We start from the raw sequence: 23,350 nt of genomic DNA, 5'->3' as shown, positions 1-23,350 counted from the left end.
GATGTACAGACCTAAAATGTCTCACAATGGGGTAATGTACACATGCTTGTCTCTTGTGAGTTGCACATTTTATCTTTTACCTCCTGTTATATTTCAATCTGTGTTCTTTTTATTACATTAGACGTGCAATTTAAGCCAGAATGGAAATCCAATGACGGAGTCTTGACTATTTTTGTGAATATGAATATTATCTGAATTATGCACATTTCTATTTGTATTGTTCATGTCATTACTTTTAATGATCTTTGTGACTTTAATCTTGAATAATTCTGACTTTTAGACAACAATGTCGTCTTTTCTTTTCAACAGTTTTTTGAATACATTTGTTTGACCTCAAGGCCTCAAGAATTCCCCACCTTTGGGGGATTGCGAAAGCCACCTAGTGAGCCCCAGGCCTATTTGAGAAACAACATGTACACAGTACAGTATGATTTTATCTTGCTTTTCTGAGGTTTGTGTAAAAACTAACAATACGACTAAACAATCTAGAAAAGGCTGCTTTGCAGCATTTTTAACACTTGATCTTGTAAAAAGAACATACTGTTCATATCTAGCACCTGGGAAAATAAGTGTCAGGTTTCTTTTCATTCTTAATAATTTCAGTCTACTTTTATTATTGATGTTTTTGCGTTATATATATATATATAATTATTGAATTAAAGTGATAGTTTACCCTAAATGGAACAATTGTTTATTAATTCGCCCTAATTTCACTCCAAATCTGCATGGATATTTTATTTTGCCATAAAAGATGAAATTTTAAGAGAACATGGGAAACCAAAAAACTATGAACCCCACTGACTTTCATTGTAAAACCATTGAGAAACCAAGAGACATTTCTCAAATTATTTCCTTTAGTGTTCGACAGAAGAGAGAGAGAATCAAACAGATTATGAATCATATTAGGGTTTATAAATGATGCCAGAATTTCAAATGCGTTTATTTGACAGGACAGGAAGAGCAGCATGAAGTGAGGGGTGCGAGATCAGCACAGGTTTGACTTGCTCACTGGTACAGTAATTATTCATATGCGAGACATAAAAATCAACAGGACAAAGTAAACTAAATATATTTTGAGGAGCGCTTAGACATGATTAGGTTTCTGATCTCATTTTGTGTGCCTCTTCTGCAACTGGTTAACGGTGAGACTTTTAATATCATGTCACGATAAAACTTAAAATACAATATTAAAGGTGAAATTCATATGCTACTATTTATATGCAATGCTTGGATTTTATGTTTAACAGGTGCAATAAATATTGTACAAACACCAGGTAAGCTAATCCTGCTTTTGATTATACATGATTTCTGATAAATGAAACAAGTTGCCGTGGCTAGCCGATAAATCATTCATTCTCCTTTTATTTACAATGGACTGCAAAGTTACCTGCTGTTTTATTTTGTATATCTTTCTCAAACAGAATCCTATTGTTTTGTCATTAATGTCCAGAAACTGCAAAGGAAAACAATTCCCTTTCTTTTCTCAAATGTGTAAAGATTTTTTACTGCAGTTTATCAGAAAAAAACTATTGTCAAGCTGAATGTATATTACACATATAAAAAAAGCAAAGTGTCTATTACAGTTTATTAACTATTTATTTGAGTGCAAAGGGTTGTGAGTTAGACTTGAGTGAGGTTTCGACTAACTCCAAACTAAAACACATTTTAGCAGTGTGTAAATGAGTGTTAATATAATGTTTTTATCTTTTTGGCATTCTTCCCTTACAGTAGCACCTATAACTTCCCTTACAGTAGCACCTACAACCTCCAGCTCTGATCCTTGCTATAATTACACAATCATTAATGACATCTGGAGAGATGTTCGGCCGTACCAGTACTATGAAAAGGACGACAATTTTGTTGACTGGAAAGGCTGGTACCGCTTCTATCTAAATGGCGCAAGTTCTCAAATGTCAGAGTGGTGTGTAAGTTACATAATATGTGGAGGTGAAACTGCACTGTTTCTCTCTGGTTCTCATCCCAAACTTGAGGATGGAGTGGTGACCCGAGAAGTCTCTGGAAATTATCGGTGGAACTACTACAACCAGTGCGGCAACCAACGACTCAGCCCCATTCAAGTTAAAGCTTGTCCTGGACATTATTACGTCTATAAACTTGTTAAACCCGACATGACAATTAGCAGACCTACATACTGTGCAGGTAAAATTTATAATCTTTGTTCTTCTCAGACCTTTACATGATTTCTTATTTTGTGTTGAATGTGGAACATTTCACTTGAGCTTAACTTGATTGGAATTCATCTCAAATGTATTTGTCAATCCAGTTCTTTTGGACTAGCTTGTTACCATTGGAAAAGCTGTCAATGATTTAAGATCTCTTGCAAACATGAGGTGCAAGATTGAAACATGTACACCAACTGACAAACTGCACATTAAACATTTTAATTATTGGATTTTAATATGTATGGCAAAACAACACTTATACAATTTATACACTATCACTTAACAACCCTTTTCTCAATGACAGTTACTTTTAACAACATCGTCAGTGATCCTTGTTACAACTATGAATCTCTGGATCGTCCCTGGAGAGCCTCTAATGAAAGTGGATTGTATCTTTGTGATGACTCCTTGTCCTGGAATGGCTGGTATCGGCTTTTCTACAACGGGCTGAACATCAGAATGTCAGAGAGCTGTGTTAAATCCAAGTGTAACACACTTTACAGTCTGTGGCTCAATGGTACTCACACTCACATTCAGGATGGAGTTGTGACCCGGGAGGTCTGTGCGTCCAGTTGGTCGGGCTGCTGTAATATGAAGTCCATACCAATTAGAGTCAAAGCTTGTCCAGGAGATTATTATGTCTATGAATTTGTGAAGCCATCATATGGGTGTTCAGGATACTGCACAGGTACTGATTTAATTTGACTTGTTAAAGTCTTCTGAATATTTTGTTTTTTATTTTGATGACATTTTCACATTCTTTTCTTTTAGATGTTGACACTACATCCAGTGTGACTTCCACCACAACTCCAGTTGTTTTTACCGGATCTTACATGACTTCATGTTAGTCGCCATCAAAGAAACTCTGAAATCTTAGTTTACTTCGGGTTTGGGTTTAAAGCTACAATCAAAATTTTTTAGCCTTTCTGCTTGGGTATTGAACGCTATAAGCATACATTTACGCTTTCAGCGGCTATTTGTGTCTTTTTGCTGCATGTTGAAATTATACAACATAGTTTTTTGTAGTAACGACAGAAATTGGATATTTGACGTGTGATGCTTTAAGTAAGAGCTGCTCTGACACAAGTCATGTTAAAGGTGCTTTACTCCCATAAGAGTGCTTATTATATCTGTACAATTATTGTTGAACTTGTAGTTGGAAACTACAATGTGCAGTGCGTGAGGGCTTCAGGGCCATTATAAAGCTCTTCTTGTTGATATCTTCATTGTTTTGTTTTGGTCTTACAGCTGCCATTGACACAGAGTATGACCCATGTTATAAGTACAACATTTTGGATGATCACTACAGAAGTGTGCACAGTTTCACATATGAGTATCGTCATGATGACACACGTGTTGAATGGGACGGCTGGTATCGAGTCCTTAACAATGGATCCAGTGCTCAGATGCCCGGGGGGTGTTTCTCTTACATGTCATGTGGAGGCTTCAGTGCTCTGTGGCTCGGTGGTCCTCATCCTAAAATAAAAGATGGCATTGTTACACGTGAAGTCTACGGCTCTGTTGACAACCGGTTCAGATTCTGCACATCCAATCCAATCCAGGTCAAAGCTTGTCCTGGAAATTATTACGTCTACAAACTCATACGGCCAAAGTTATCAATCATAATGCCTGTATATTGTACAGGTAAAAGTTTGTGCCATATTTTTTTCTAGAGAGCTCATGTTTCTTTGTCTGTAATTATTCAAATCTAATTTTATTGTATTTTATTTATCTATGGTTTTATAATGTTAGGTTATTGACAAGCAATTGTATAATTTATGGTTGCTCAGATTGGTGGTATAGCTTCTGTTCTGTCATCGTGCTGATGTGAGAAATCTCAAATACCACCTTGAGTATTTTTTTACAATGATAATATGCAAAGCTGTCAGTTTGCATCTAACATCGTTCTGTAAATTGTATATTATGATTCAACACTTTTTTACTCTTTTCTTTATCATAGTTGCTTTGACCAACACCAGCAATGATCCGTGTTACAACTATGAATCTCTCGACCGTCCCTGGAGAGCCTCAAATGAAAGTGGAGTGTACATTGCCAATGGATACACTTCATGGATCGGCTGGTATCGGCTTTTCTACAATGGGATGAACATCAGAATGCCGGAGAGCTGTGTTAGTCCTGGCACCTGTAACACATATTACAGTCTGTGGCTCAGTGGTCCTCACCCTCAAAAAGAGGATGGAGTTGTGACCCGGGAGATATGTGGGAGGATTCTATGGGGTGGCTGCTGTGATTTTTCATTCCAACCCATCAGAGTCAAAGCCTGTTCTGGCGATTATTACGTCTATGAATTTGTGAAGCCACAACCATATGCGGATTCAGGGTACTGCACAGGTAAAACATGTTTTTGTTATTTTAATAATATCTAATAATTATTCTCCCATAATGCCTTAAATTTAATCACTTTTAAATTTATTTTTTAGATATCAACACTCTGTCTCAATTTCTTTATACTACAAGTCCAGCTCTGGTTACTGAATCCAGCCTGACATTGTGTAAGTAGCCATATATGGTCAAGCAGTGACGTGCACAGGAATTTTGAGGGGCAGTTGCTCTGACCTGAAAAAAGGGCACACCCCCCCCCCCCAAAAACTGAAAATAAACTCCCGGGCTATATGAAGGACTGAGAAAAACTCTGATTAATTAATCAATTCGCCTACACAGTGTCATGTCATCTTTATCACAGTGCAAAATCTCTGTCTCACCTGCTGGTTGGCTTTTTCGCAGCCAACCCTGCAGGGATGTGCTACGTTGGCGTTTTACTGCCATGTAAAAAAAAAAAGATTATGAGAATAAAGTATCAATGTTACGAGAATAAAGTCGAAATGCCACGTAAAAAAAAAAAAAGATTTCGAGAATAAAGTCGAAATGTTACGAGAATAAAGTATCAATGTTACGAGAATAAAGTCGAAATGTCATGTAAAAAAAAAAAAAAAAAAAGATTTCGAGAATAAAGTCGAAATGTTATGAGAATAAAGTATCAATGTTACGAGAATAAAGTCGAAATGTCACGTAAAAAAAAAAAAGATTTCGAGAATAAAGTCGAAATGTTATGAGAATAAAGTATCAATGTTACGAGAATAAAGTCGAAATGTCACGTAAAAAAAAAAAAGATTTCGAGAATAAAGTCGAAATGTTATGAGAATAAAGTCGAAATGTCACGTAAAAAAAAAAAAAGATTTCGAGAATAAAGTCGAAATGTTAAGAGAATAAAGTCGAAATGTCACGTAAAAAAAAAAAAAGATTTCGAGAATAAAGTCGAAATATTATGAGAATAAAGTCGAAATGTCACGTAAAAAAAAAAAAAGATTTCGAGAATAAAGTCGAAATGTTATGAGAATAAAGTATCAATGTTACGAGAATAAAGTCGAAATGTCACGTATAAAAAAAAAAAGATTTCGAGAATAAAGTCGAAATATTATGAGAATAAAGTCGAAATGTCACGTAAAAAAAAAAAAAAAGATTTCGAGAATAAAGTCGAAATGTTATGAGAATAAAGTATCAATGTTACGAGAATAAAGTCGAAATGTCACGTAAAAAAAAAAAAAAGATTTCGAGAATAAAGTCGAAATATTATGAGAATAAAGTCGAAATGTCACGTAAAAAAAAAAAAAGATTTCGAGAATAAAGTCGAAATGTTATGAGAATAAAGTATCAATGTTACGAGAATAAAGTCGAAATGCCACGTAAAAAAAAAAAAAAGATTTCGAGAATAAAGTCGAAATATTATGAGAATAAAGTCGAAATGTCACGTAAAAAAAAAAAAAAAGATTTCGAGAATAAAGTCGAAATGTTATGAGAATAAAGTATCAATGTTACGAGAATAAAGTCGAAATGCCACGTAAAAAAAAAAAAAGATTTCGAGAATAAAGTCGAAATGTTATGAGAATAAAGTATCAATGTTATGAGAATAAAGTCGAAATGCCACGTAAAAAAAAAAAAAGATTTCGAGAATAAAGTCGAAATGTTACGAGATTAAAATCGAAATTTTACGAGAATAAACTCGTCGTTAAACGTATTTTGTTTACGTGAATGTTGTATTTTAAGAGTTTAAGTTGTGTCATCTGAACCAGTGAGTTCGGAAGGCCTTACAAACAACAGCAGTCATTTTTAAAACCTCTTTAGTTCACATTTGTACATTTTTTTTTTATAAATCCTTAAGGATTGTGGCTTTTATAAGCTTGATGCAACCGGCTTTTTGTACATTAGGTTATCAAGCATTGTTTTAATATTTCAATGTTTGCTTCGGTTTATCATATGAATCCATATGCCACAACTCGTTGTGACCCCCTGCTGAAGTACTTTTACCAAATCCTCCACAGCCATTGTTTCTAGCAATTCTGTAAATTTTCTCAAAATATTACGAGTTTATTCTCGTATAACTACGAGTTTATTCTCGTAACATTTCGACTTTATTCTCGAAATCTTTTTTTTTTCGTGGCACTAAAACGCCGTCGTATATTAAGGCATTTAACCTTTTTGGATAAAATAATTAATGTGATTCCATCATTCATTCTTCTTGCTAAAAGGAAATGTGAGAAACTAACTATCAGCAAAGAAATTTTAGCCTATATCTGTCTTATTATTTAGGCTAAATGTGGCTAAACGTGGCAAACTCAGCGTGGATTTATGAAGATTTTACTTCATTTCAAAAAACTTGATGATGATGATCATTCGTTTGTTATACATCACAAACTCACCTTTTCTGACAACGTTGAGTCGTCTCACCCGACAACCGCGACACTCTCCTTCTAGGACCGCTCATGCAGGCTCAGGTGCCGGTTGCGTGCAGCGCTGAAGCCATGTAAACAGAGTTTGCTCTTCCCCTACTGACTTTCATTTTCGGTGACCGAATATGGAAGTGAATGAGGCTTTGCGTTGTTTTCTATCTAGACCTACGTGAAATTCTGCATCCATTGTACGATTTTTATTTTTTATTTTTTCCACCTCGGAAGGGCAACCTGAGTCGAGAAGGGCAATATGGGCAGTTGCCCGGGCAACCTGAGCAACCCCCCTGTGCACGTCCCTGTGGTCAAGTAATGTGCTTTTTTGCTTGTTGTTTATAGTTTTGTGCTTATAGGAGTAACATTTTAAATGCTTGTATAAATACAGTGTGAGAAAACCCCAAAATAAATCAAGTTTGACAACTTTTCTTTTTCTCTCACCAGCTGCCATCAGCTCCGATCCATGCAGGGATTACAGTATTCTTGAGCAGCACTGGAGAAGCACATTAAATTACTATAATCCGAACGGATATGATGACACACGTGTTAAATGGGACGGCTGGTATCGACTTTTTATCAACGGATCAAGCGCTCAGATGCCTGAGTGGTGTTTCACTTATATGACATGTGGAGGTTTCAGTTCTCTTTGGCTCGGTGGTCCTCATCCAAAAATACAAGATGGCATCGTTGCCCGTGAAGTTTACGGTACTCAGTATGGCCAGTGCAGTTACTACAGATCCGACTCGATCCAAGTCAAAGCTTGTCCTGGAAATTATCACGTCTACAAACTGACGAGGCCAAATCTGTCAATTCCACAACCTGTGTATTGTGCAGGTACAATCATTTTTTATAATATAGTACATTCTGTGAACCTTAACAATCAACTGCTTTTATAAAAAAACGAGACAAAAAAAGAGCTAATTCCCAATAAAAGCAAGATTTAAACCCATAGGCAGGTTGAAATTTTGCATACACTTCTTTTCTTTTCTGCAACTACAATTCTATTCTTAGATAAGCTTAACATCTAATGCATTTTACATTATAGTTTCTTTAAGCTCTCCAAATATTGACCCCTGCTACAACTACACCAGTCTGGATGAGCCCTGGAGAGCCTCCAACAATTCAGATTACTCCTATTATAGATGTGATTCTGATGTGACCGGTTGGCACAGGCTGTTCTACAGTGGACAGAATGCTCAGATGCCGGAGTCATGTGTCGGTTACGGCATGTGTGGCTCTTATAACCCACTGTCGCTCAATGGTTCTCATTCACAGCTAGAAGATGGAGTGGTGATCCGGGAAGTCTGTATGTCATGGAATGACTGCTGTTCTTACAAATCTCATCCCATACAAGTCAAAGCTTGTCCTGGAAATTACTATGTTTATAAATTTGTCATCCCAATTTACTGGGGTACTTACTGTACAGGTAAAAACTTTGATTCCTTTTATACACTTGAGTAAATAATATTTAAGGTTTGAAATGATTGAGATTCATTTTATTCTAATCATTTCTGATATCAGATCACAGAAGTTTTCACACCCCATTACCATCTCCCGTGACATACCCTGGTAAAGTATTACACTGTTTCCCCCATACATCTTTTTTTAATAGTTTGATTTAAACCAATTTGTTGTCACATTAATCTGCTGGGTATCGAATGAATGATGATACGAATGACTTCTATTATCCTGTTAACAAATGACTCATTCATTTTCTGTTTTTCACTTTTTTTTGTAGTTATCAGAGACCCGTGCTATGAACTCAACTGTACTGAGAATGAGTGGTGTGGAAAACACAATGGTGTTTACGGCTGTTTCTGTAATCAGACCCAACCCACATCTATCCCTGACACTTTTGGTGTGACTTGTTCTATTACAAACTCTTAAACAAATAATGTCATTTTTATAATTATTAATCAATGATGTGTTGTGTGTTTGTTCTTCAGATGCCTATGAGACGTGTGAAAGCAGTTCTGGGTTCATGTCTCTGTCTCGCTGTCAGCTCTTTGAAGCTGGTTTTTCTGCTGATCTCTTACATCTGAATGACCCCAGCTTCCATATCAGGATGCTCAGTTCTCCAAGCCGTTCAATGGTAGTGTGGATGTTGAGGTGGACCACAAGACTTTTGTGGAAGTGCGTGTTGATGGAGTTGACGGTCATCAGTTTGTTTCAGTGATTGACTCATGTTGGGCGACACCTGTGAATGATCCTCAGTCCTCTCTCCGCTGGGATCTCATCATTGAAGAGTAAAACAATACTTTGTCTATTTTCCGCTTTTTACATTCAAAAGTTCAGAATTTCTTTTTCTCTTATATTAAATAGTATTCCATACTGTTTGGGTCCTACAGTATAGCTGAATCACTGTTGTTTTGTGCTTGTTTTATTTTATAACATTGTTCAATATTGATTTTGCGTGATTTTTTTCAATAATTTACAATATTCTCAGGTGTTCCAATCCAAGTGACGAAACAGTGGAGCTTCTGCAGAACGGCGTCTCCACATCCAGTCGTTTCTCCTTCAGGATGTTCATCTTCACTGCAAAGTCCACTAAAGTTTACCTGCACTGTAAAATTCACCTTTGTCTCCAGACCAACAATACCTGCTCATCTGTGAGTACACAAATCCTCTTCTACTTCACAAAATGTTTGTTTTTGTCTGAACTTTCCATATTTCTAAAATCTATTTGAATCTTTAGCAATGTCAACCTGGACAGCATCTGAGAATGGGCAGATCTCTGGATTTCCACGACACTGCCTCCATATCTATGGGTCCACTGGTCTGGTCGAATGGAAACTCAGGTAAACATTTCATTTACATTTATGCAGTCTTGACACTTTTTACCCAAAGTAACAAGAGCATTGCGCTACTATGTAAGCTACAGAAAGACCTTATTCATATTTTACGTTATGTAATACTTCATGCTCACTTCTCACATTAGTACTCTGTTACAGTTTTAAATGCATATATATTTCTGTTTTACACATTCATCATGCACTGAACAATGCCATGTTCCCTGTTCACAGATATTTTGGCTCCAGAAAAAGTGAAGGTGTCGAGGGCCTCAGGTCTTTGTGGCTCTGTGATGTTTTTTCTGGTTTTGGTTTTGAGTGCTTACATCGTCTTCTAATAGGTTAACACAAATGAAAAGCTCTCATTTTAAAAGATGTGTATACTTTGATTTTGTTTATGCATATGTTGTCTTGATTGACAAAAAATAACTGGCTTTAAACTTAAACATTAAATTTTAATGTGTGATGAGACCTTTTTTAAAATAGCTTTACAGTGTGTTTTGATTTTTAGCATGGTGATATAAGATTACATTTTAATGATATGTCTAACTTGCAACTACTTTCTATGTTAAGTCAATGTATAATAAAGGGATTCCTGTTATTAATTGTTGTAATGTCAACTTTTATGCATAATTCAGGGGTGAAGGGACAGATATAAACAGAAACACAAAGCATTTGGCAATACTACAGCATTTCTATCCAACGCATGTCAATCTAATGGGTCCAGATTTATAGGTTACATATAAACAATCATTTTGTTCCAGGTTTCAATTTTTGCAGCCAAATCAGGGTCAGGGCTGGTTTAATCCCATTGCTCCATTATTTAAAACTCAGATTTAGTTAGGGATTAAATTTACACTCAGGAAAATGACCCAAAAGATGTTACCAAGCTGTCACCGGGATGATGCCTTTAAAAAACGTCCTTATCGTATCTGTCAACGTTCGGGTACCAAAATCCGGAAGACCCGCAGAATTGTTCCCATGGCTGCCTCCGTCGTCTGTCTGTTCTCAACCCCATTCCGCCCCCCCCCATCTATTTGTGATCGTGTTCCAGGAGAAATAAATGGAAAATACAGGAGTTTCACGGAAGAAACAACTGAACTGGTTACAGGATACGAGTGAAAAACGAGAGACTCCCATCCAAGTGTTGACAGGTATTGGCCTAATATGTACTGTGTACTGTACATTTGGTACTAACCTGAATCACTTACATGTACTCTTTGGTACCGATTTGGACATTTAAGGTACCAATATGCAATCTTTAGGTGTAAAGGTGTATTCTTCAGTGACAGCTTGGATCAATTTTTGCCATTTTTAACAGCGAAGAGTTCAACCTCTTCCAGTCAAACCTGGCAAGATTTTGTCTCATTTTATCATAATAGTTGTATTGGTAGTCAATTAGTGATTCAGAAATTACAAGTCCACAGCTGCTATCACTTTGAAAAGAGTAAACACTCATGACTGTTGACTGTATGTTTTGAGATCTGATCAAGAAACTAAACATTAAAAGGTTATTCATAGCATCAGGCCCGTATGCATCAGAAAAGGCACCCTTATAGACAGGGGTGCCGCCAGAAATTCTGGGCCCTATGGAAACCAAAATTTCTGGGCCCCCTACATTTTTTACAGATAAAATTTAACCCAATAAACATGCCCTGTATACTTAAAAAAAAGATAATTAGCACATTGCATAGTTAAAATGTTTAACGATGAGTACAAAGCCTACAAAAACAAGAAAAAAATATAGAAATATGTACTTGTTTACATAAAAGGGAGAACATTTATTATCTCAATTGCATTTGCAAGCACAACAGAACATTATGTACACATATTGACATATACTTTACATGAACAAGCTTCAGCTGGGTCAAACTGCTCAATCAGGAAACATCAGCTACAGTAGAGACACGTTTTATTCAATTTTATATAATTTTTTTCTGGGGCATTTTATTCATATTAAGAACGTCAAGTTTGACAGCATCGATCGTAGCAGCAGCACTGTCACTTCACAGAACACACGACACGGCAAACTGATTTTGTCGTTTTAGAAGCGTGTAGATTACTTTTTGTTTTGCAAAGTTATCATCATGTGGCGAACACAGTAGATAAGACGTGTTTAGAGGCTAAAATTTTCGCGAAGTTTCGCGCTCAGGCTCACCTTGTTCGGCTGATTAAGACGGGGACGTGGGACGTGGGGGAAGGAGGACGTGGGTGTGCAGCAGCCGCTGATTCTGTGTTCATAATTCAGTAATTATTTTACTAAGATAGCTAGATAAAAGCAGGTCATGTAGCAACAAAAATAAGTTTTGGAATACAGGATTAGGTCAAGCTACCTTTCTTTTTGAAAAACTGTGTGACATACTGTCGACTTTGGCGTTCTCTGTCTTCTCTTTCCTTCTTTTCTTAACGTTTTTGATGCCCTGACTTTTCATGTGACATGTCTGCGTGTGTCACTGTCTGCGCTGCATCATAACAAGTCCAATTAACAAAAGACGCTACACTATTGATCGTAGCTCGGACAGCGCAGGTGGAATGAACCATTGTGAGGGAGCAGGGAGGGGTGTGACTGAAACAGTAAATACATTATTTGTTTTTTAAATATTAAATCTATCGTCAAAACGGACAAAATACACATTTAGTGCACGAGGGCCCCTAGCACATTTAATGTATGTATAAAAAAGAAAAGAAATAGGAAAATAAAAAGGGGGTCTGCTCTTCTGGGCCCTAAATCAGGCTGGGCCCTTAGAATCGTCCTAACCTTCCACCCCTTTACGGCGCCCATGCTTATAGAACACTTCATAAATTTGACTCGGCACAAAGGTACACCTCAGATAAGGAGCAATGTTTACATGCATTTAGACGCTGCTATCAAGAGACTTGCATTGCATAAGGTGTACACATTAGAATTTACACATAGACGGTAAGTACTTACACTCAAAAAAAGGGTTTTGTGGCAGTGTTCATTTTACCCAAATATTTTGAGTTACAATAACACAAACTTATTTCGTAGACAATTATATGTTATTTGTTAGTCCAGGATTGTGTTGGATGATGATTATTACACGCGGTAGCACGAGGTGCGTTAAACTTCTTTTCCGTCGTGTTTAAGGAGTATTGAACTTGTTGTTTAACTTCGTGTAATTTTTATGCCGCAGTGACGTTAGCGTTAAAATGTAAGTTTGTTTGTGTCACAATTCATCTATTGCTTTTCGTGATGGAACGAGGTGCGTTTTTACTTGGGTTTTCCATCTTGTTTAATCGGCAATGAACGTGTTTTATATTTGTGTAAGTTTAGTTTTAGTGTGTTATGTGGAAGTGATGTAAAGTGTATGATTTGTTCGTTTCAAATTCGTCACGAGGTGCATTAAGCATTTTCTTTTGTGTTTAAACCGTATTAAACTTGTTCTTCAATTTCGGATCATTTTAGTGTTTTAAGCAGCAGTTAAGTAAAGTGTAGGATTTGTACGTTTCAAAATTGATGGATTTCTTCACAGCAAGAGGTGCGTTTAATTTAGCTTTTTTTAAAATTTACCTCCTGAACTCAAGTACACCTTTGAAGTACTGCAGAAGTTGTTTCTGGAGCTAGATGGGAAGAAACTATCTCAAAAAGTTCAGACACTGAAGACCAAGCTATTCTTTTAGAAGTTTAGAAGTTATCCCACAGTTCCTGAAAAAAAATTCTGCGAATAAGTGCATCCTATTTGCAGTAAACATAAGTTTTGTAATGTTTTTAGTGAATTTACATTCAATTGTCCAAAGTTTGAAAAAGCTTTACAAGTGGTGTACTATCTCCTCGAATGGTGCGGAGTGCATTGATTTGTCTGTAAACATTACAGTTTTGTAATGCTATTACAATGTTTCATTGTAATTAATTGGTGTTCTTGAAATAACTTTGCAAGCCACCTGAATGGTGTTGGTGCATTTGGTTTGTTAGTAAATGTTAGACATTTGTAATGTTGTTCCATTGTAAATGTCCAACAACTTAAAAGCAAATTTGCAAGCTGCAAGTTGATCAGTGCATCTCATTTGTCACTGAATATTACAATTATCCTTAAGGGTATCGGTAATTTAAGTGTAATAAACATTGCTTGATTCAAGAACTGGTGTCTGAAATTCTTTTATAAATAATATGAATGCTATATATAGTTTGTAACAATCTGTGCAGTAAAGCATACTTTTCTGTGTGATGTCACTTGAAATAGAAACCAATGTATTAAAGTTACTTAAAGGAATTGGATGGAACCACTGTCCATAATTTAAATGAGTTGTTTGAATTAAATATTCTTACGTTGGACAAACAAAAAATATTTGATGAGTTCTTATAAAATAAACACATGTTCAGAAAACGTAACCATCTTAAGTTAAGGGGAAGCAGTTATGCTGATTTTGTTTAACATTACACGGTACATGTTTTTCAGGTTTTAATAGTGTTTGTTTAACAGCAGGAGAATGTGGAAGAAGTGGTCAGCTCAGTGTCCATCAATGACACAGCAACATACAGTATATCAACTATGACACAGTTCCTAAAACTCTGCTCTCTTCTCTCTCTCTCTCTCTCTCTCTCTCTCTCTCTCTCTCTCTCTCTCTCTGTCTTCTCTGACATATTTTGCTTTAAGAGACTCACGCTGGTGAGAATCACTGCAAGCTGGACCTTGGAGACTCCAATGGCCACTATTACACATACAGAACATAGTTTGGGCCATGACACCTTTGATGGGTATTACCACGTTCTCTGTGTTCTCAGTAGTCCTGCCCTGCGTATGCAAAAAATTGTTTGAAAAATAAATTGTATTCAGGTTAACGTTAGCTTCTGTACTGGTGTATTGGAATAACATTTCATATTTACCGAACCTTTTCCAGTGATCTGGAATACGTGTGTGCCACGTATTTTGTATTTTGAAAACCGTGTAGATTAGTGCACTTGTTATAAGCCTGTTCTTGAGATTTGTTCTTTCCAGGTGTTGTTGCAGTAGGAGAGTGAATTCAGTCATCTTTTAATGTGTGAAGGACCTTACAGAACTAAAATGTCTTACAGTGAGTTAATGTTCACATGATTGTCTCGTGACAAGCAGACTTCATCTTTTACCCCCTTGTTATATTTAAAAAAAAAAATTATTACACAAGATCACTATATTACGATAGAAAATAACGCCAAAAATACAAATTAAGCCAGAATGGGTCTTGACTATTTTTAGACCTCAACAGTATCGTGAGTGAATATTTTTTAAATTATGCTAATTTCTATTTAGTTCATGGCACTAATTTTAACTATCTTTGTGACTTCTAGACAAACTAACAGTGTCGCCTTAAGATATTTACCTCAAGGCTCTAATTGTTCCCTACCTTGGGCGTTTGCTAAAGCCACCTAGTGAACCCTCATTTTTTACGAGGTTGAGTAAAGACGATCAATAGGCCTAAATAATCTGGAAAATGCTGCTTTGCAGCATTTTTAGCTCTTGTTATTGTAAAAGGATCAACAATTCCCAACTCATACGACCACATTTTATCGTTTTCAACAATCTAGCACCAACAGGTATCTTTTCCTTTCTAAACTAATTGTAAGATTTCTTTTCATTCTTAATTACACTAAAACCAGCGTCTACATTTATTTTTGACGTTCTTGCAATATCGAGTAATCAGTGTCTGTAATTTTTTAATTTAAATTTTACCCAAATGAACATTTGTTTATTTACTTGCCGTAATTTCACTACAAATCGGTATGGATGTTTTATTTTGCTGACATGAAAAATGAAATTTAAAGAACATATGGGTAACCAAACAACATTGAACCCCACAAACTTTTGATGTAACAACATTGAAAAACCATGAGACATTTCTCAAAATATTTTCTTTTGTGTTCCACAGAAGAGAGAGAGAGAGTCAGAAACTGAGTTTGAATGAAATTGTGGTGAATAAATGATCCCAGAACTTCAATTGCCTTTATTTGACAGAACAGTAGAGATTTTGACAGGACTGAGCAGCGTGAAGTGAGGGGTGCGGGATCAGCAGGACCTTGTGCCGGGGCTCGAACTCGGGGCACCAGAGGCACAGTTGTGTCTTATGTCGGCTCATGATAGTTACTGCAAAACATAGGCTACTAAAAAGAATGAAAATGTCATGGTTGTGTAAGCCAATGAATGAGATCGGGTTGTGTTGTGTTATCAAAACTGAATCTATCTTTTCAAGGAAGTGAATTACATGCATGACAGGCCTGACAGGTATGGTAGGGTATGTGTTGAACTTATAGGAATACAACTATTTAACGGTATTGTAGAGAGATCTTAGATAATTTCCATTAACGATCCTCCCACTTAAAAACGAAATGAAAGATATTACCACCAGCTCTTGAAATTCAGCATCACTTCAGAGAGAAACTCTCTTGAATTTGCACTGCAGCTGCATCTACCCAATAAAGTCAATTATACAGGCAATAGTTTGATTTGCTCACTGGTACAGTAATTATTCATATGCAGGAAATAAAAACAAAGTCAACTAAATATATCTTTTTTACAGGTCAGTTTGAGGAGCAGTGACATGATGAGGTGTCTGATCTCATTGTGTGTGCCTCTTCTGCTACTGGTTAACGGTGAGACTTTTTAAACAAAAGACGTTTGTAAAGGTGAAGTCACAAAATTCTACTATTAACATGCAATGCTTGGATTTTATGTTTAACAGGTGAAACAATCAATGGACAAACATCAGGTAAGCTAATCCTTATACATGATTTCTGATAAAAGAAACAAATTGCCGTTATATACATTGGACTGCAAAAGTTATGTAGTATTATTTTTTCTTATCTTTCTCAAATTTTTTCATTAATGTCAACGAACATTGGAAAACAATTCTCATTCTTTTCTCAAATGTGTGAAGACATTTCACTGCCACTTATCAGAAAAAAAAACACATTGTCAAACTGAATGTATCTATTATCCATATAAAAAATCTAAGTCTCTATTTATATTTGACAGTTTATTTATTTGAGTGCAAAGGGTTGTGAGTTAAATCTGAGTGAGCTTTAGACAAACTCAATTTACACTTAAGCACATTTTAGCAGTGTATAAATGAGTGTGAATGTAATGTTTTTATCTTTTTGGTATTCTTCCCTTACAGGTGCACCTACAACTTACGATACAACAACAGGTAAGCTAATCCTTACACATGATTTCTGATAAAATAAACAAATTGCTGTTATATATCATTCATTCTCGTTTTATTTACAATGGACTGCAAAAGTTACCTGTTGTATTATTTTTTGTTATCTTTCTCAAACAGAAAATGCATAAATCCTATTGTTTTCTCATTATTGTCAACGAACTGCAAAGGAAATCAATTCCCTTTCTTTCCTCAAATGTGTGAAGTAATTTCACTGCCCTTTATCAGAAAAAAAGTTTGTTTCGAACTGAATGTATCTATTATCCATATACAAAATCTAAGTGTCTATTAACATTTGACAGTTTATTTATTTGAGTGCAAAGGGTTGTGAGTTAAATCTGAGTGAGCTTTAGACAAACTCAATTTACACTTAAGCACATTTTAGTAGTGTGTAAATGAGTGTTAATATAATGTTTTTATCTTTTTGGTATTCTTCCCTTACAGATGCACCTACAACCTCCTTTACAGTAGAACCTACAACTTCCAGCTATGATCCTTGCTATAATTACACAATCCTTAATGACTCCTGGAGAGATGTTCGCCTGAGCAAGTTCTATTGGAAAAATGACAATTTTGTTGAATGGAAAGGCTGGTACCGCTTCTATCTTAATGGTGCAAGTGCTCAAATGTCAGAGTGGTGTACGAGTTACATAATATGTGGAGGTGAAACTGCACTGTTTCTGTCTGGTTCTCATCCCAAACTTGAGGATGGTGTGGTCACCCGAGAAGTCTCTGGAAATTGGAATTGGAACAACAACCAGTGCGGCAACCAACGACTCAGCCCCATTCAAGTTAAAGCTTGTCCTGGACATTATTACGTCTATAAACTTGTCAAACACGACATAACAATTAAGAGACCTACATACTGTGCAGGTAAAATTTACTATCTTTGTTCTTCTCAGACCTTTACATGATATAATTTTTTGTGTTAAATGTGGAACATTTCACTTGAGCTTAACTTGATTGGAGATAAACTCAAATATGTTTGTCAATAATTTTGTCATAATTAATTTCGACTAGCTTGTTACCATTGTAAATGCTGTCAATCATCTCATATCTCTTAAGGTGCAAGAATGAAACATGTACACCAACTGACAAACTGCACATGAATTTTTAATTACTGCCGTGATTTTAATTTGTGTGGAAAAAAACATATACATTTATACATTTGTGTGTATAAACTAGACTATCACTAACAACCCTTTTCTCAATGACAGTCACTTTTAACAACATCGTCAGTGATCCTTGTTACAACTATGAATCTCTGGATCGTCCCTGGAGAGCCTCTAATGAAAGTGGATTCTCAGTTTGTGAGAATTCCTTCTCCTGGAATGGCTGGTACAGACTTTTCCACAACGGGATGAACATCAGAATGTCAGAGAGCTGTGTTAAAAACAGGTGTAACACAAATCACGATCTGTATCTCAATGGTCCTCACCCTCACATTCAGGATGGAGTTGTGACCCGGGAGGTCTGTATGTCCAGGTGGAATGACTGCTGTCATATGAAGACCATACCAATAAGAGTCAAAGCTTGTCCTGGAGATTATTATGTCTATGAATTTGTGACACCAAAAACATATTTGTGTTCAGGATATTGCACAGGTACTGTTTTAATTTGACTTTGTAAAGTATTCTGGATATTTTGTTAATAATTTCAATGACATCTTTAAAATGTTCTCTTTTAGATATTGGCACTACATCCAGTGTGACTTCCACCACAACTCCAGCTGTTCTGACCGGATCTTACATGACTTCATGTTAGTTGCCATTAAAAAAACTCAAGCTTAGTTTACTAACTGCTTGGGTTAGGGAGCGCTGGTATCTCATGTTCTGTACATGCAGTAAAATAATGATAATACTTCTCTGAAGATAACATAGTTACTTACACAACACCGTTTTTTTGTAGTAAGGACAGAAATTGGTGATTTGTTGTGTGACTCTTTAAGTAAGAGCTGCTCTGACACAAGACATGTCAATGGTGCTTTACTGCCATAACAATAGCTGAACACTTTTGTTGAGCTTGGAAACCACAATCTGCAGTTTGGGTGCAAGTGTGAGAGCTTCAGGGCCATTAAAATGCTCTTCTTGTTGATGTCTTCATTGTTTTGTTTTGGTCTTACAGCTGACACAGAGTATGACCCATGTTATAAATACAAGATTTTGGATGATGACTACAGAAGTATTCACACTATAACCAATGGGTATCTTCATGATGACACACGTGTTGAATGGGACGGCTGGTATCGACTCCTTATCAATGGATCCAGTGCTCAGATGCCTGACCGGTGTTTCTCTTCCATATCATGTGGAGGTTTCAGTTCTCTGTGGCTCGGTGGTCCTCATCCTAAAATAAAAGATGGTATTGTTACACGTGAAGTCTACGGCTCTGTTGACAGCCGGTGCAGATTCTACAAATCCAATCCAGTCCAGGTCAAAGCTTGTCCTGGAAATTATTACGTCTACAAACTCATACGGCCAAAGTTATCAATCATATCGCCTACATATTGTACAGGTAAAACCTAAATTTGATGTTTTTTCATTCTGGACAGCTCATGTTTCTCTGTATGTAATTTTCTTTCAATCTTTCAAATGTAATTAAATGTAACATTCATTTGATTTATCTGGTTTTATAATGTTAGGTTTTTGAAGCAATTGTATAATTTATTGTTGTTCAGATTGGTGGGAGCCCTTTGGATGAAGGGCTTCTGTCAGTGTGCTGGTCTGAGAAATCTCAAATACCACCTCAAGTATCTTTTCACGATGATTATAATCAAAACTGTCAATTTGCATCTAACAAATCGTTCTGTAAATTGTCTGCTCCAATATACTGTAAACCACAGCTCTTTAGACTCTTTCCATGATCATAGTTGCTTTTTCCAACATCACATTGTTTGTGTTACAACTATGAATTGTTTAACTTGTTACAACTTGACATTCATTTTATTCAATTAAATTCTGATATCTGATCACACAAGCTTTCATACCCCACCACCATCTACAGTGACATACACTGATAAAGTCATATACTGTTTCCCCCTTCAGTACATCTTTTTTTAATGGTTTGATTTAAACCCATTTGTTGTCACATTAACATTAATCTGCTGATTGTCTAATGAATAAGGATACGAATGACTTCTGTTATCCTGTTAACCAATGACTCATTCATTTTCTGTTTTTCACTTTTTTAAAGCTATGAGAGACTACTGCTATGAGCTCAACTGTACTGAGAATGAGTGGTGTGGAAAACACAATGGTGTTTACGGCTGTTTCTGTAACCAGACCCAACCCACATCTAACCCTGACACTTTTGGTATGACTCGTTCAATTATCAAACAAATCTTGAGATTTTCAGTATTGTTAATCAATGCTGTGTTGTGTGTTTGTTCTTCAGATGCCTATGAGACGTGTGAAGGCAGTTCTGGGTTCATGTCTCTGTCTCGCTGTCAGCTCTTTGAAGCTGGTTTTTCTGCTGATCTCTTACACCTGAATGACGCCAGTTGTACAGGAACAGTCCAGAATGGAAGAGTAGAGTTCAGATTTGACAACAATGCCAGTATCTGTAGTACAGGTCTTACGGTAAGCTCATCGTTAGAATCACATTATATGGGAATTACATTCAAATAATAATAAACGTCTTTTTCACATGAAATACATTTTTATGCTTCTGCTCCCCAGGCCAATGGCACACACATCATCTATGAGAACATTATCTTCGGGCAGCAGGGATCAGCTGGAAGTGTCATCAGCAGAAAGAAATTTCTCAGGCTGAGTTTCAACTGCACTTATCACCAAACCGCATCAGTCTCCATGGACATCAACCCTCTGGAGAGGTGGAACTAAATTTAGTCTCATTTTATTAAAGTTGTATTAGAAAGATTTTTCACATATATTTATTATTGAACATGTCAACAGCATTGTGCACAGAAACATTGAAGGTCTGGGGACGTATCGGGTCAGGATGCTTTCATATCAGGATGCTCAGTTCTCCAAGCCGTTCAACGGTAGTGTGGATGTTGAGGTGGACCAGAAGATTTTCGTGGACGTGCGTGTTGATGGAGTTGACAGTCATCAGTTTGTTTCAGTGATTGACTCATGTTGGGCGACACCTGTGAATGATCCTCAGTCCTCTGTCCGCTGGGATCTCATCCTTGAAGAGTAAAACAATACTTTGTCTATTTTCCGCTTTTTACATTCAAAAGTTCAGAATTTCTTTTTCTCTTATGTAAATAGTATATATAACTGTTTGGGACCTTTAGCTGAATCACTGTTGTTCTGTGATTGTGTTATTTTATAACATTGTTCGATATTGATTTTGTGTGATTTTTTTCAATAATTTACAATTATCTCAGGTGTCCCAATCCAAGTGACGACACAGTGGAGCTTCTGCAGAACGGCGTCTCTACATCCAGTCTTTTCTCCTTCAGGATGTTCATCTTCACTGCAAACTCCAATAAGGTTTACCTGCACTGTAAAATTCACCTTTGTCTCCAGACCAACAATACCTGCTCATCTGTGAGTACACAAATCCTCTTATACTTCACAAAATGTTTGTTTTTGTCTGAACTTTCCATATTTCTAAAATCTATTTGAATCTTTAGCAATGTCAACCTGGACAGCATCTGAGAATGGGCAGATCTCTGGATTTCCACGACACTGCCTCCATATCTATGGGTCCGCTGGTCTGGTCTAATGGAAACTCAGGTAAACATTTCATTTACATTCATGCAGTCTTGACACTTTTTACCCAAAGTAACAAGAGCATTGCGCTACTATGTAAGCTACAGAAAGACCTTATTCATATTTTACGTTATGTAATACTTCATGCTCACTTCTCACATTAGTACTCTGTTACAGTTTTAAATGCATATATATTTCTGTTTTACACATTCATCATGCACTGAACAATGCCATGTTCCCTGTTCACAGATATTTTGGCTCCAGAAAAAGTGAAGGTGTCGAGGGCCTCAGGTCTTTGTGGCTCTGTGATGTTTTTTCTGGTTTTGGTTTTGAGTGCTTACATCGTCTTCTAATAGGTTAACACAAATGAAAAGCTCTCATTTTAAAAGATGTGTATACATTCATTTTGTTTATGCATATGTTGTCTTGATTGACAAAAAATAACTGGCTTTAAACTTAAACATTAAATTTTAATGTGTGATGAGACCTTTATTAAATAGCTTTACAGTGTGTTTTGATTTTTAGCATGGTGACATAAGATTACATTTTAATGATATGTCTTACTTGCAACTACTTGCTATGTTAAGTCAATGTATAATAAAGGGATTCCTGTTATTAATTGTTGTAATGTCAACTTTTTTCATAATTCAGGGGTGAAGGGACAGATATAAACAGAAACACAAAGCATTTGGCAATACTACAGCATTTCTATCCAACGCATGTCAATCTAATGGGTCCAGATTTATAGGTTACATATAAACAATCATTTTGATCCAGGTTTCAATTTAGCAGCCAAATCAGGGTCAGGGCTGGTTTAATCCCATTGCTCCATTATTTAAATCTCAGATTTAGTTAGGGATTAAATTTACACTCAGGAAAATGACCCAAAATATGTTACCAAGCTGTCACCGGGATGATGCCTTTAAAAAACGTCCTTATCGTATCTGTCAATGTTCGGGTACCAAAATCAGGAAGACCCGCAGAATTGTTCCCATGGCTGCCTCCGTCGTCTGTCTGTTCTCAACCCCATTCCCCCCCCCCATCTATTTGTGATCGTGTTCCAGGAGAAATAAATGGAAAATACAGGAGTTTCACGGAAGAAACAACTGAACTGGTTACAGGATACGAGTGAAAAACGAGAGACTCCCATCCAAGTGTTGACAGGTATTGGCCTAATATGTACTGTGTACTGTACAATTGGTACTAACCTGAATCACTTTTATGTACTCTTTGGTACCGATTTGGACATTTAAGGTACCAATATGCAATCTTTAGGTGTAAAGGTGTATTCTTCAGTGACAGCTTGGATCAATTTTTTGCCATTTTTAACAGCGAAGAGTTCAACCTCATAGAGTCAAACCTGGAAAGATTTTGTCTCATTTTATCATAATAGTTGTATTGGTAGTCAATTAGTGATTCAGAAATTACAAGTCCACAGCTGCTATCACTTTGAAAAGAGTAAACACTCATGACTGTTGACTGTATGTTTTGAGATCTGATCAAGAAACTAAACATTCAAAAGTAATTCATAGCATCAGGCCCGTATGCATCAGAAAAGGCACTCTTATAGAACACTTCATAAATTTGACTCTGCACAAAGGTACACCTCAGATAAGGAGCAAAGTTTACATGCATGCAGACGCTGTTATCAAGAGACTGACATTGCATTCAAGGTATACACTTTATAATTTACACATGCACGTATGTGAGTTGAATGTTCTGTGTGTAGAACTTTCAACTTACACGTTGCTCTTCCCCTCTAGGACACAGAAACGTGGAATAGCTTTGCATTACACAATATAAT

General features: G+C 36.4%; 2 protein-coding genes across 2 annotated transcripts; both read left to right on the top strand.

Annotated features, from left to right (window-relative positions):
* Positions 1–84: 84 nt before the first annotated feature.
* On the top strand, positions 85–10,257 carry LOC130439385 (uncharacterized). The gene is made up of 16 exons (XM_056771994.1): positions 85–1,274; positions 1,729–2,160; positions 2,488–2,871; positions 2,955–3,026; positions 3,432–3,827; positions 4,144–4,536; positions 4,626–4,697; positions 7,371–7,760; positions 7,972–8,352; positions 8,448–8,495; positions 8,665–8,784; positions 8,873–8,923; positions 8,974–9,172; positions 9,373–9,535; positions 9,622–9,724; positions 9,950–10,257. The coding sequence occupies exons 1-16, from the start codon at positions 1,205–1,207 to the stop codon at positions 10,051–10,053; spliced, it is 3,378 nt and encodes a 1,125-aa protein (XP_056627972.1). The 5' UTR covers positions 85–1,204; the 3' UTR covers positions 10,054–10,257.
* Positions 10,258–12,499: 2,242 nt separating this feature from the next.
* Positions 12,500–22,165, top strand: LOC130439550 (pancreatic secretory granule membrane major glycoprotein GP2). The gene is made up of 15 exons (XM_056772222.1): positions 12,500–12,635; positions 16,229–16,301; positions 16,391–16,417; positions 16,826–16,855; positions 17,312–17,740; positions 18,085–18,471; positions 18,555–18,626; positions 18,992–19,381; positions 20,060–20,179; positions 20,261–20,445; positions 20,545–20,699; positions 20,782–21,024; positions 21,219–21,381; positions 21,468–21,570; positions 21,796–22,165. The coding sequence occupies exons 2-15, from the start codon at positions 16,250–16,252 to the stop codon at positions 21,897–21,899; spliced, it is 2,460 nt and encodes an 819-aa protein (XP_056628200.1). The 5' UTR covers positions 12,500–12,635; positions 16,229–16,249; the 3' UTR covers positions 21,900–22,165.
* The last annotated feature ends 1,185 nt before the right edge of the window (positions 22,166–23,350 follow it).

Source organism: Triplophysa dalaica, chromosome 17 (assembly GCF_015846415.1).
Source record: "Triplophysa dalaica isolate WHDGS20190420 chromosome 17, ASM1584641v1, whole genome shotgun sequence".
Classification (NCBI taxonomy): Eukaryota; Metazoa; Chordata; class Actinopteri; order Cypriniformes; family Nemacheilidae; genus Triplophysa; species Triplophysa dalaica.
The sequence above is the reverse complement of the archived record's forward strand: the minus strand, read 5'-3'. Positions and strand labels throughout refer to the sequence as shown.